Source organism: Eublepharis macularius, chromosome 2, assembly GCF_028583425.1.
Source record: "Eublepharis macularius isolate TG4126 chromosome 2, MPM_Emac_v1.0, whole genome shotgun sequence".
NCBI classification, from domain to species: Eukaryota; Metazoa; Chordata; class Lepidosauria; order Squamata; family Eublepharidae; genus Eublepharis; species Eublepharis macularius.
In genome coordinates, this window is record NC_072791.1 from 152760550 (window position 1) to 152775402 (window position 14853).

The 14853-nt window shown below is 40.0% G+C and overlaps 1 protein-coding gene across 2 annotated transcripts in view; it reads left to right on the plus strand.

The window, feature by feature from the left end:
• The first annotated feature begins 119 nt into the window (after positions 1–119).
• AGBL2 (AGBL carboxypeptidase 2) overlaps positions 120–14853 on the plus strand; it is a 57683-nt gene continuing 42949 nt past the window's right edge. The window contains exons 1-8 of one of the 2 annotated variants that reach the window (XM_054972826.1): positions 120–328; positions 621–686; positions 1019–1082; positions 2598–2729; positions 2884–3072; positions 3885–3992; positions 7341–7491; positions 9420–10199. In XM_054972826.1, coding sequence (XP_054828801.1) covers positions 654–686; positions 1019–1082; positions 2598–2729; positions 2884–3072; positions 3885–3992; positions 7341–7491; positions 9420–10199 — 1457 coding nt within the window. In that variant the 5' untranslated portion in view covers positions 120–328; positions 621–653. Of the gene's footprint in view, positions 329–376; positions 687–1018; positions 1083–2597; positions 2730–2883; positions 3073–3884; positions 3993–7340; positions 7492–9419; positions 10200–14853 lie in introns of those variants that run through there. The other variant, XM_054972827.1, reaches the window with a different exon arrangement.

Genomic DNA, 14853 nt, shown 5'->3' on the forward strand with positions numbered 1-14853 from the left:
AGGAGGCGAGGAGGGGAGGCTTCGTAGGGCCAAGCGGCTCACGGGCAGTTGAGGGGCAGCGAGAGCTTCGCAGAGGAAGCCGGGCCTGTCGCTGCTCCTCGCGGCGGTCAGCTGCCCCCCCTACGAGACTACGCGGAAATTGTTCGCTCAGACTTGTTGCTGCGGGAGGACTCCATGAGCCACTGGCGCAGGCGGTCGGTTGTGAAAATGAAGCAAGCGCGAATCGCTTGCGCGCAGGAGGGTGTTTTGTTGTGAGTGACAAAAGCTGTCGCCATAGAGAAGGCTTTCCTGTTGGAAACGCCCAGACCAGAAGAAGAGTTTGCTTTAGGTAGAATACTGTTTTTAACTTAGAAAGCATTGCCTGTAAAGGATGGCTCACAAGTTTCTGTAACGTCTTTAACTCCTTTCTTTCCTTCCTCTCCTCGCTCCTTTTGCTTAATTTTAAGCAACACCCATCCCTCCTTTTGTCTCAGCTCCCCCGCTCTGCCCCGAGTCCTGATATTGTTTTGGAGGTTCTATAAGAAACAATAAGATCTTGGCCTTCCTGCTTCCGAAGGCAAAGGATACTGTTTATTACTTTCCTCTTTCTATGACTTTCTTCCCATTCTGGTTCTCTTTAGGAGGCAGCAGAAAGAGCCATCGGACTCAGCAACATGTGCCCAGCAGACCCAGCGGTTGAAGGTCAGGTCAGTATAAAATTCAAGACTCGCTGGGGAATCATTTGCCATCACTGAGGGTTATCTGTAGTTTATTGCTGGATTGATTAATAAACTCTAACGGGGTGTTTGAAGGGGGGGGTAAGACTTTTGGAGGTGAGAGATGGAATGTGAGGTTTTCAGTACAGGTGATACCAACAAGGAAACTTTGACTCATTGGCTGTATTTTGAGATCAAGATATCGGGGTTTGTCTTTAGATGTTTTATTACTTCATTTTGTGCTAGTACCAAGAGAAGTCTTTATTAAATGAGACCCTAAGTAGAACATGCTGCCTTTCTCACCTTTCCTTTTTCCTGTATAGCTTCTTAAAGATCCCTATGAAAGATTCATGTATCAGCATCTCCAGTATTATGGCTATTTCAGAGGTAAGAACATAGATTCCAGCGTGATTAGTCTTTTCCACCTGTTGAATTTTATAACAAGTTGTTCTTCCTTGTCATGTGGTTTTTCTGACCAGCAACAAAGGGAGGTACCTACTCAAAATCAACAGCTAGAAAGTGAAAACACACGAGTAGGAAGCAATTGCCAATTAACAAATTCAAGAAGTCAAAGGCATATATTAAATACAAATTATCTTCATATGTAGTCAAAATTTCTCACATAGTCAACATAATATTGCAAGGTAAATTTCAAACAATTACAGTATCATGATGGTGCAACACAAATACAGTCAGGAAGAACATCCCACAGGTAAGCTTCCATGAAAGATTACAAGGTAAATTGTAAAAAAGTCCTTTTTATAATCAAGTGTAGTGCTTATTTTTCATGTGGAACCGGTGAAAGCCAAAGGCACGTCAGATCACCCTACACACCGCACCAGCTTGACTCCGGTGTTTCATCAGATGACCTCATCAGGGTTGAAAGAACATCCACCGTACAAAAAGTAAGGACACCGACAGTAATTCACTTGACTTCTGCATGGGATAATTGACTGGTTGGTGCTTGAAACTGACATTACTTATTGGCTTTTTGTATGGTGGAGCACTGCAATTGATTATAAAAAGGACTTTTTTACAACTTACTTTGTAATCTTTCATGGAAGCGTACCTGTGGGATGTTCTTCCTGACTGTATTTGTGTTGCACCATCATGATACTGTAATTGTTTGAAATTTACCTTGCAATATTATGTTGACTATATGAGAAATTTTGACTATATATGAAGATAATTTGTATTTAATATATGCCTTTGACTCTTTGAATTTGTTAATTGGCAATTGCTTCCTACTCGTGTGGTTTTTCTGGGCTTGCAATAACAGTTCATTCATTTTTTTTTCTCTTGAGCAGTTCGGAGGAGCACTGCAGCCTAATTCAAGTGTGTGAAAGAAACATTACCAACCTTGTAATAATTTTTTTAAAAAATCTCTGCATTTGTTCATCAGGAAAAATATCAAAACTGTACTTATAATGTAGTGTTGGAGAAAATAAAGCACCACCTTTTCCATTACACCTCAGCCCTAATAATTTTTACTTTGAAACAAATCTCATTCATTTTAATAGTTTTCTTCTAAGTATGTTTAGGCTCACAGCACTGATGTCTTTATCTAATCTCATGTTGCATTATATATATATATATATATATATATATATATATATATATATATATATATATATATATATATATATATATATATATATATAACATAGTCTTTCTTGTGCAGCTTACATTTATATGATACTGATGTATGAACATTTGTTCCTGCCAACACAATTTTAGTTGTTTTGTTTATTGAATATTTGTTGTGTCAGTGTAGTGGCTCACAGCCAGAATTATGGATGAAGTAATGGACGTTCACTGGTATTTGTTTAGGTTAGATTCAGATGGTTCAAGAGAAGATTTCCACAGCAGTAATAGCAACAGTAGTGGTAATTTTCTTCTTAGGTGATGAACAGCCTCTTCAGAACTCCACTTTGCCTTTTGAAAACTGGAAGAAGAGCTCTCAATACATGTTGAACCCAGGCAACTTCCAAAAGAGGATTGACTCGGAACTTCATGAGGACAAGAAGCTACTCTGTAAGTAAGCTGAAAGCCCCACAGAGGATTACCCTACAGAGAGAGAAATGTGTGTGCTTTATTCCTCGTAGCAGCATGCTTCCTGAAAACCTGCTAAAAAGTGAATATCACTATGCTATTTTTCTTTTTCTTTCTTCCTTTTCTTTTTTTGCAGGCTCATTTATGGTGGAGAAAGCACTTCTTAAAAGCAAACAAATTACACTTGACCATCCAGAGGATCCTGGCGTTCTGCGCTTACGAGAACCTCGGAACCTTTTTTCTCTTTCCAACTATAGGGATTCGCTTTTGGCTCCGCTCTGGCCAGTAGAGTGTGAAGTAATCCAGAATCGGATCCACCACATTGGTAATCTGAGTTATGGGTTGAAATGTAATGATTAGCATAGATGATATTTTGTTATAAAAACTACTGGCTGTGCTGGAGCTGTGGCTGGAGAGCTCTTACTTTTCATTAATATAGATCCACTCTGAAAAGAGACTGCACATTTAAGTGCCTCTTGGATTGATACTGAAGTATGGAATATAATCTGTTTTTCAAAGTTCTTTCATAATCAAACAAAACCTTTTTCTACTTTATAGAAAAAAGCAAAGCAGAGATTCTTGCTTAAATCTGTTCTAGCACAATTTGGATTTCAAGAAGGCCATTTTACACCTTGCTTTTTCTGATGAGGAAATCAATATGTATGTTTTTAAAAGCAGGCAAAACATAAAACATGGATAGTGTTATGTTTGAGAACGCAGTACATGGGTGTTTGCTCTCCCCACATGTAAACTTAGTTACATTAATGTTGTTCAATATTTAACTTTCTAGTTTATGAAGTCATCTGATTCATCTTGTGAAACTTCTGTGTATTAATATCATAACTCTATCGCTGCACATTTTATCATACCCTATTTCTGTCACCCTGATATCTAAATAAAATTCTTGTAAAAACAGTTCCCAAGAGAATTGATCCCTGAGGAAGTCCGTTTATTTTTTTCTCATGAAAATTTGTCTTTTAATAAATATGTTGTCTCCTCTATTTAACCAGGGCCAAGCTATTTTACGGTATATAAACTGTTGCATAGGTTTCCAGTTTTAGTAATTTCTTAACAAATTCTGTCACTTATATGCCTTGTCATACCAAAATAAATGTATGTTATTGTGTTTTTTGCTAGAGTGGGTTCCTGCTGAACCAGAACCTTTCTATGAGCCAACAGGAAAAGAAATAACACCAGAAGTAATGGGAGATGATTGTGGAACTGTTGTCTACTACATAGATCCAGGTACTGGCACCCACAGTCTGAGATTAAACAATTAACAAAATATGTAGTATGTAATATCAATTGGATGGGGGATGGGGGTAAGTAAGGACAAAGTAGGCCTCTAGAATGTGAAAATAGCCTGATTTTCAGTCCTGTCTCTTGGATTAATGTTAATTGCAAATGAATGATTTAACCTGCAAATATCTGTAACATTTCCAGGAGTAATTCTCTTGATTCTACTACATTGCTTGTTAGAGATCTTATCTGCCACTGTTGATAAGTTAGAACTGCTACAAGAAAAATCTTCAAAGAACTTTCTGCCCCCTTGTTTCCACCTGAGTGTAGCCTTTTCATACGTGTTTATATGTTATTGTTAGATTCTAAATTATGTGCTAAGGAATAGTATTTTTGAGGATGAAGATGTATAATGTTGTGATTTTCAGTTTAAATTTATTGTTGTTGTTTTAAACAGAAAATCTAGATTTAATTTTCTGTGTATTTTTGATGTACAAATCCAGAATCAGTTGCTCTTCACTGCTAAATAGTAAAGAGTCCAGTAGCACCTTTAAGACTAACCAACTTTATTGAGGTATAAGCTTTCGAGAGCAACAGCTCTCTTCATCAGATGCATAGAGGGTATGAAGAAAGTAGCCAGAGATATATAGGTGATGAGGGGAGGTGGGAGAGGGTGCAGGGAGTAAGGGTAAATAAGTTAGAAGAAGTCATGAAAGAGGTGGAATGCACAATCCAGGCTGGGTGTGACCCCTCTTCACTGCTAGAACGTTTGATTCATATCAGCTCAAAGAACTGATATCTTCCACAGAACAGTGGTCATATCAACACTTTAATCCTCAGAATTTCTTCCTTTTAAAAAAATATGTGTTCTGTATTACATTGATAGCCATCCCCAAACATCCTAACTTTGGGCACTGATCACAGCCACTCCAGCATACAGGCAGGTGAGATGGACTATCTTATAGTTTGAGACTGAAAGCTTTACCTTCCCAAGACCTCAGCTTTCCAGTCTCTGTGTTTGTGCCCACTTGTTCCCATGTTCAAGTCATGACCTCCAGACTCAGCTTAATTAAAATATATTTTATTAGCTTTAAGGAGTGTTGCAAAGCATAAAGCACTCCTATCTAAAAACTTAAAGAGCTTACTACCTTCAAGCATCTGTGGTGAATCCATTAGTTGTTCATCTTACCCATCTGGTGGAGTGTGTGCCCTCTCCGTGCCTAGTTGGTCAGGCATGCCAAGGTGGAAAGAATAGAGAAGGGTTGTTGTTGTATGTACTGTGAAGCCATCTTTTCTTAGAACTCAGTGCATCACCAGGCAACTAAGGAACCAATCAGGGCCAAGCTGCTAATTAGCATTACTGCTGTGAGAACATCTAGGGAGGACAGTAAGACACTCTCTGAGATGGGCCTTCAAGTTCAAATCACTTGGGAGCCCAGAGACCACTTGCAGGTGTTGTTGATCAGCTTAGCCAGCGCATTTTAGGTTAGGCCAGAGCCTGCAACCACTCACAACTGAACCAAAGTTCAGCCATTCTTACTAAGACCCTGGCCTTAACTGGCAACTTCCATACACTGTGGTGAAAGACAAATGTACTGTTTAAATAGTGGTCACAGTACCCTTCACCCAGTGTGGCCCTGTCTTCACTTGCACATCTACATACCAGAAAATGAAATGCTGTAAAGTAGCACATGCCCATTTATATATACTTTCACTTTTATTTAAACCCTGCAACTTTACAAAACAGCTCTGGGCTTTGGGGAGAAATACCTTAGTGACATCTTAACCTGGATGGCCCAGGCTTACCTGATCTCATCATATCATAGCAGTTATGCAGGGTTGGCCTTGGTTAGTACTTAGATGGGAAACCATCCTGCTGACTTTTGCTGTGAATTTACATAAGTAGGTAGGAAAAGTTTATAATGTGTTGAATGCAAACCAGATTTGCTGTTCTAAAAATACTGTCTTCCCCCTACAGTGAAGAGAAAAGCCCAAAATGTATGGCAATATTTCTATATTTTTTTTTACCTAATTTAAATTATTTGTCACCAAGTGGTATTCTTTGAATCTTCAGTTGCTTGCATTAAACTATCTCTGTAAGTCTGTAGTCTTAACTACACATTATGTTGTTTATATGTCCACTCTGTGTCCCATCAGATTTGTGCTGGCAGTTCTACGTTGAAACAATTCAAAGGGGTACAGTGGTTTAATTTGCCGTGGGAGCTTAAACCGTCCACCTTGTGCCATTTTCTCAACCTGAAATGATCCCAAGGAGCTACTATTTGCTCTGTTGGTGAAGTTTACATGTACTAATGTGCTGCACATACATTCTGATAAGGTATCCATAAATTTCCTCATTGAGGCAAATAGTGGATTCCTAGGTTCATTTCTGGTCAAGAGAATGGCATGGGGGGAGTCTTAAGCCCCTTGTCTCCACACATTACAGTCTCAATCCAAATCAATCTTCTGTATGTCTTGGAATTAAGTTTGAACATAGAACTCTCAGCACATGTCTAACACGACCCTTTGCCTAATAACTCCATTATTAGGAATTTTTGTGAGAGCAGACAAATGTAAGTTACCTCAGATTGCCATCCTCCAGGTGGTAGCTGGAGATCTCCTGAAATTACAACTGATCTCCAGACAATAGAGATCAGATCCTCTGGAGAAAATGGCTGCTTTGGAGAGTAGACTGTATCGCATTATACCCCACTGAGGTCCCTCCTCTCCCCAAATTCACCCTCTCCAGGCTCATTCCCAATCCCCCAAGAATTTCTCAGCCTGGAGCTGGCAATCCTGAAATCCATCTGACGATTTTGTTTATTTCTAAAGAAAAGAAACTGTGAAAATTTTCAGATGGCAGAGATGTTACTCCATTTATTTTTGTACTCAAACTCCGTTTGTTTTAACCTGATTTCTTTTCCCCTGAATCTTTCACTATGCGGGTGAAGAAGTAGTCTGTGAAGCATGGATGTGATTGGGGGGGGGGGCGCTCACAGGAAAAGGTTTAAGCAAGTCCTTCTCCTTTTTTTCAGTCATATTTGCAGACTTTTCCAAATACTTTTCATTGTAAAACACATAGAGAGACAGCTACCCTCTCTGCCTTGTCCCAGCCAAGGAGAAAGCAACTTGGTGTACAGTGTTTCTAACTATACCTGCTTCTTAGAAAATAGCAAAACTAGCCCCTTTGATGTCATCTTATTAATCAACTGATATACAATGCCTTTAAGATATACAATGCCTTCATTGTTTCCCAACCAATATAGAGTGTAGAAGGGCCAAATCAGGGATTTTGCAGGATAGGGATACAAAATCTGCAATGCTTTTTAGACAGTTTTGCCTCTTCTTCTGCAGCCACCAAGGGTACCTTTTTCACCGGTTCCCGAGTTGGAGGGTCAGAAGAGCCCATGAAATCAGCTACAATGAGCTTAAGTGGTCCAGAAGATACTAAATTGTTGTTTGAATCACGCTTTGAGAGTGGGAACCTCCAGAAAGCTGTCAGGGTGTGAGTAAGGGAAGCTGGAAAACTGTATGTGGGTTGAAAATTTTACAGCAGTAATCTGGAGCCAAAAGAGGATGAAATTTTTTTAGACTAAGACCTAGGGCGGTCAGTTGACAATTCTCTTGATCTTTTATTTATCTTGTATATTGGCATGTTTACATGGAGATTGTCTTTAAGAGTTAGTGTGTCTATTATAAATGCCTTCAATCTTCAAGGGCATCTTTTCCACCTAGTGCAGTTTTTGACAAATAGCTTTCATTATTACAATCTTTTTGAGTATTTTAGCCCATTTATGTCTAAATGCAACACATTATTCCAAATATTCTTGCAGTTGTGAGCAACTTGACCAACTATGTCTATGCACCTCCTTTTATTAAATCCAAATTTTATTCCCAGCATCACTAAATTGTAAATGCTAGTTTGCTGATATCACTGAACATTTTGTCAATGTTTGTGCATTAGTACTTGTATTGAGTACTCATTAATAAAAAGAGTTTATAGATGGATAAGAAGGCTAGATAGAATATTTGGATGCTCTGAGGACAGAATTGCTTTAACCTTTGTTTTTACTAAACAGCATTAATTTATTATTAAACAGAAATTTGCTGACCAGTGGGTTTGTGAGAATGCGTAAAAGTAATATTTAATTAGAATGTATTTACCCAAAAGAATGATAACCCTGAATGTAAAATGACCTCCATGAAAAGGTTCTATATGAAGATTTGCTATTATTATTACCGAAGATAGTCACCTATTTTTTCTTGATGGCCTTCCCAGGGGTGGGGGACTTTCTATATAGGTGTGTGTGAACTATGAGTACATGTGCAGATTTTCCTGTGAATTTGCATTTCAGTTATTCTCATGCCTAACTCCCTAAACTGTTATTCTACAGAATTTAAAAATTGGTGTGGAAGATTTACTAGGAAGATTCTAAAAATAATATGTGCATTCCTTTGAATTAACCATTTGAATTGTGTCATTGTAAGTTGTATACTTGCTCCAGCTGCTTTGTATTATAGGAAATGCAAATCTTTCTGCAACCTAAGGCTATTTGATGGAATTTTAGTCTGAAGAATTTTGTAGCTTGTCATCTCTGTCTATGCCCACTCTATCCTAGCAAGTTAATTGGTGTGCAGAGCCATTGACTGATAACATAATTCTATTTACACACTATCCAAGCAAACCCTCTCCTAGTCAGAGTGTCCACCCACTGTCTAAGTTTTCTTAGTCTGGGAAGATAATGGGGAGTGGGAGACTGCATCATAGGTATGGACTGTGGAAGTTCAAAAGATAGATGCAAATATCTTCTTCCAGGAAATCTGTTAGGTCTATGTAGTAAACAAGTTGGAGCTGTAAAGGACAGAGAGGATAGTCTCCATTTTAGTGCTGTCTCTTCGTGAGCCTTACATCATATCCAATTCAATGTCTTCACAATGAGCACTTGTTGTTAAGATACATCTGTGAGCAAACATGGTTTTCAGGCTTAAGAACTTCTGGGTTAAAACAAAGTTTATTACCACACGTATTCTAGCAGGCTACAGTATTGGAAGAACTTCTTAGTTGTTAATGCAGGGAGCATTTCTAGTCAAGATAGTCAATGTCTCGTCAGTGTACTTGATGCTGTATGGAAATGCCTGCCCTTGTCCTTACTACCGATTGTACTAATCTCACACTATGTAATCCACCTTGAGTCTCAGTGAGAAAGGTGGCCCATAAATGTCATAAATAAATAAATAATAAATAGATAAATAAATAAAATTCTCTGAAGTGACTTCAAAATAGATGACCCAGTGTACTGCAGCTGCTCCCCCATTTGATGAAGTAAACCTGTCTAGAATGCATGTTTGATTGTATGTTGTGTGTTTCTTCTGAAGGGGAAAATTACTGTTGGCTTTCTAAGCATTTTTCCTTTCCCAATTGCTGCATTTCAGGGGCGAGTATGAATATGAGCTCACATTGCGAACAGATCTTTATACCAGCAAGCATACACAATGGTTCTACTTTCAAGTTCAAAATACCAGGAATGATGTCACCTATCGCTTCACTATTGTCAATCTGATGAAGTCTAAGAGTCTCTACAGCATGGGGATGAAGCCTCTCCTATACTCTCAGAAGGATGCTGAATGTAATGGTATTGGTTGGAGAAGAGAGGGTAGTGATATCAGATATTATAAATATAACACAAAGGATGGTCAGACATTGTATTGCCTCACCTGGACAGTATGTTTTCCATACAGCCGTGACACATGTTACTTTGCTCATTTCTATCCCTACACATATTCTGACTTGCAGCACTACCTCTTGACTTTAGTAAATGATCCACTCCGTTCTCAGTATTGCAAACTTCGTCCTCTGTGCAACAGTCTAGCTGGGAACACAGTATACCTCCTCACCATTACCAATCCATCCAAGAGTGCCGTTGCTGCTGCTGCAAAGAAAGCTGTTGTGTTAAGTGCCAGGGTCCATCCTGGGGAGACAAATAGTTCTTGGGTGATGAGAGGTTTCCTAGATTTCATCTTAAGTGATTCTCTTGATGCTCAGCTCCTCCGAGATCTCTTCATATTCAAGGTTGTGCCCATGCTAAACCCTGATGGGGTAATTGTTGGGAACTACCGTTGCTCACTGGCAGGAAGGGACTTGAACAGGAACTACAAGACAGTATTAAAAGAATCTTTTCCTTGCATTTGGCACACTCGGGCAATGATCAAGAGGTGAGTGATGAAGGATTGCATTAATTGCAACTTAGTGTTGTAGAGTAGTGTGTGTGAGATGCACACAAACAAAAGAAAACGCATGCCCTATTTGAAAAACACAGTAGTGAACAAATATGTTGGAGCTGTTTTCCAATAGAATAGCTGATGTACATATGTTTAATTTTCAATAATATGGATACAGAATTTAGATTACCTTTGGGAGGAAGGCTGGTAGGCCTTAGGAAGAAAAGGAAGTGGTTAATGAGGACAATACTATCCAGGGGTCATTTCGTAGAAAAAGAACTGCAGGAACTCATTAGCATATCTCATTAGCATATGCCACACCCCCTGCCATCACAGGAAGTGTGTCAGAAGGCAACACCCACCCCTCAAGCCCCTTTCCCCAAAAATCTCCAGGTATTTCCTGAAAATAAAGCAGAATGAACTCAAAGCAGCTTACCCTCCTCTGGAGGGCCAGCCCCAGTAGCCCGGCTTGCACACACACACACTCTCTCTCTCTCTCTCTCTCTCTCTCTCTCTCTCTCTCTCTCTCTCTCTCTCTCTCTCTCTCTCTCTCTCTCTCTCTCTCTCTCTCTCTCTCTCTTCATGAGTCACAAATGAAAATAAAGCAGCAGAATGAATTTAAAGTAGCTTACCCTCCTTGGGAGAGCCAGCCCCAGTAGCTGGCTCGCTCACTCATTCACTCACTCACTCACTCACAAGTCACGAATAAAAATACCCTCCTCTGCAGCTTACCCCCCTCTGCAGAGCCCTCAATGGGCCATGCGCCCCCCATGTAGCCACCCCCCCTGGGTTCCTACCAGGGAATCCAGGAGGTGGTGATGGGGTGGTGGTGGTGCAGCCTCTGCCTGCTGCTAAAGACACGGGCAGCGGAGAGGAAAAGGAATCATGTGGGCGGGGCCAAAACCCACATGACCTCTTTTCAGATCTACAGGAATGCCGTTCTGGCATGTTCCCCCTCCAAATGAGCCCTGATACTATCCCTCTGGGAGGCAACAACAGGAGTTGCCTGCTTCATCAGCTTTTGTTCTGCCACTGTTACTATGTCCTTTGGGTCATCTTTACCACTATGGCCTTGGATCCTGTACCTTTTGTTCCACTGTGGTTCTCTGCTGTGAGGCACTTAGATTAGGCACTTTGAGAGTAATTGAAAAACACTGAATTTTGTGCAATGAAGAAGTGCCTAGCATTAGAGGGAGCACACACCATAGCAGAGGACTGCCCCAGCAACAGATCAAAGGAGGCTTACTTGGAATGAATTCATAGGATCCAAACCATAGTGTGTGAATCTCACTGGTGTTTAAAAAAACAAGTATTACAGCTGCTTTAGGGGAACAGACCAAAAACTGATATTTGCATTGTAAGCTCAGGGTAAAGCCAAAAGTTATATAACTGCTGATTTACATGTTACTCTATGTCCATTTGGCTATCTGTAGATTAATTTCAGATCATCTATTTCCATAACTTTTAAGTATACAAAAGTATAAATATTGCTCAAGATCCCTTATTTCCCTGCAAAGTTGTTCATGGAATATTCTAAAGTGTCATTCTTCTGCTTTTCTTGGTGAATTACTGTTATCCGTCTCAATTTAGACATTATAGTAGATAAAGAAGAACCACAAATCATATGCACTTTTTTACTCCACTCTGTATTATTTAAAATCTCTCTTAGTAGGTATAAAAGACATGCAATAGGTGAGAGCTATCCACCAGTGAAACAGAATATGTGGTCAAGCCTTTATAGTTAAACTGATAAAGGGAGGACTTGTTAATTCTAGTTACGGAAAATATTGTATGAATAATTTTAGCTTGGATAAGCTAAATTTTTTCACAGGTTTCTACTAGCTGATCTTGAAAGTCTAGAAGTCCCCTCACTTTATATCATACTTTTAAAAGAGTTGAATGTTCTTTCTAGGGATGGTTGTGAAGTCTGATTAGACTGGATTTTGCAATTGTATTAGGTATCTTTGCCACCGTCGCCACTCATCAGATCAAATCCTGATAAGAAACTTATGATGTACATTCTAACCACGCTTGGGGCTCTTAAAACCATTTTTCCCCACTGAGGGAAAATGTCATACATTTCAACTGTGAAGCAATATACTTCCATGCTTTTTCTGATGTTTGGGGAACCTTGAAGAAGTAATTTGCCAAGCTCCTTAAATTTAAAGATTGCACAAGTGCTTTCTTGTTGTACTTCTCTAAGATCCAGAGACATTCCTTTGTTTCTGAATTCCTCAGAGTGGAGCAGGAACCATTTGTACGTTTTTTAAATGGGATGCAGCTGTGGGAATCTGCTCATCCCTAGCTATATCTAATAGCACAATGCTTTGTATGATATGTACTAGTCAAGATAGGATTGCTTTGAAAATTGCCTGTGACAAGGGGTCCCAGAATAAGGAATCAACTGTAGTGTAACAGTATCCTAGATACAGCAAGATACAGTGAATGCAAGTGAGAACAATGGGTGGAGCAAGAGTTGGGGCTAGGAATCTTTCCCCCGTCATTGTATAATGTATACCAACAAAATTGAAGGCTTGTATTAACTAACTACTATTGAAGCAAGATGACTGGCGTCCAGGGAGCATTGATCTTTATGCTACTCATTCTGGCTATCTCATTACAGTTTCTTAGATGTACATGTATCACTTTTGTAGCCTTTTCTCCTGCAAGACCATTGACAAGGATCACATTTGGGATCTCTTGTGTGCTAGGCTATTTTATGGAGCCATGACTGGAAAAAGGGACTAGGTTGCAGGGAGGATACAAGGACTCCATTGTGACTCTTCATGTGTTTGTACAGAGTGTATAGGTCTGATCCTGTTATATCTCCCATTTTCATCCACGCAGGACAAGCTTTCTCTTGTGGAAGTCACCTCATTATCTCCTGTTTTTCACTGTCTTGTTCATTCCCATGGGGTGATGAGGTTTCTCACAAAGCAGTCACCTGCTCCCCTACAAATGTGCCCAAGAATTAAGATCTTTCTCAGGGGACTTGTTTGGGTGTCTCTGCCGTCAGAAATAAAGTGGATGGCTTCCTCAAATAGGCTTCCTCCATGGTAATGATCTGTCTTTGGAATGCACTGTCTGCTTCTTGATCTTTTTAGTGGCAGGCTTTTTAGTGGCAGACCTTTTTAGTGTTTCCCCAAATGTTTGATTAGTTTAGGTTTATTGTCAAAGGCTTTCACGGCTGGAGAACGATGGTTGTTGTAGATTTTCTGGGCTGTATAGCCGTGGTCTTGGCATTGTAGTTCCTGACTTTTGCCAGTAGCTGTGGCTGGCATCTTCAGAGATGTAGCATCAAAAGACAAAGATCTCTCAGTGTCACAGTGTAGAGAAGATGTTGGCAGGTAATTTATATCTACTCAGGAAGGTGGGGTTGAGCTGAGTCATCCTGTAAGAGTTTCCCAGGGTGTGGAATGCTAATGGAGGAAGGCTTCACTGTATCCTGAGGAGGTTCTTTTGCATATGGATTGGTGCTTGATGTGCTAATCTTCTCTGCAGGGCTATTGTAGAATGTAGAGTATTTTGTTAGCCTGGTGTTTTTCAGGACTGGAAACCATGCTCTATTCATTCTTAAAGTCTCTTCTTTCCTGTTGAAATTGTGCTTATGCTTATGAATTTCAATGGCTTCCCTGTGCAATCTGACAAAGTAGTTGGAAGTGTTGTCCAGTATTTTAGTGTCCTGGAATAGGATACTGTGTCCTGTTTGAGTTAGGCTATGTTCAGCCACTGCTGATTTTTCCGGATGGCCAAGTCTGCAGTGTCTTTCATGTTCTTTTATTCTTGTCTGGATGCTACGCTGTGTGGTCCCGATGTAAACTTGTCCACAGCTGCAGGGTATGCAGTATACTCCTGCAGAGGTGAGGGGGTCTCTGCTGTCTTTGGTGCCACACCTCTGAAGATGCCGGTCACAGCTGCTGGCGAAACATCAGGAACTACAATGCCAAGACCATGGCTATACAGCCCAGAAAATCCACAACAACCATAGTTTAGGTTTGTTTGTGATTTGCTGTATTTTGCTATTTGCTTACTTTTAAATGATGTTAGAATGCTGCTGCTGATATCGTGTTGCAAAGTTTGGTTTTAACATTTTGGTGGATTATGTTTTTATTAGAAACCAGTGTTATAGGGTTGCCAACTTCATGCTGGGAAATTTCTGGAGTTTAGGTGGCAGAGCTTGGGAAGGGAGCTCAGCAGAGATGTTTTGCCATAGAGTACACACTCTAAAACTGCCATTTTCACCAAGGAAACTGTTCTCTGTATTCTGGAGATCAGTTGTAATTCTGGGAGTATTCCAGTTGTCAACTGGAGATTGGCAACTCTAGGCTACTGGCTAAGATGCAGGAGATAAATAAATATGAGTAAATAAATAAACGTTCAATATTTTGAATTTTGGGGATTTAGGTACAATGCTTCAGTGAATGCAATGAGTTCACAGAAGCTATTTTTATAATCTTCCCCTTCTCCCTGGAGTCCCCTCTACTTCCCTCCAAACACTGCTGAGGGTCAGGGGACCTTCCAGAACTGTATGCCGTGCTTCATCAAGGGCTGCAACAAGAGGGGGGAATCAGCCTCTTTATTCTTGCATGAATGGAGCTTGATCTTACGAGTTATGGCTGCTTCCTTTTTCTTGCTACAGACCCTTGTG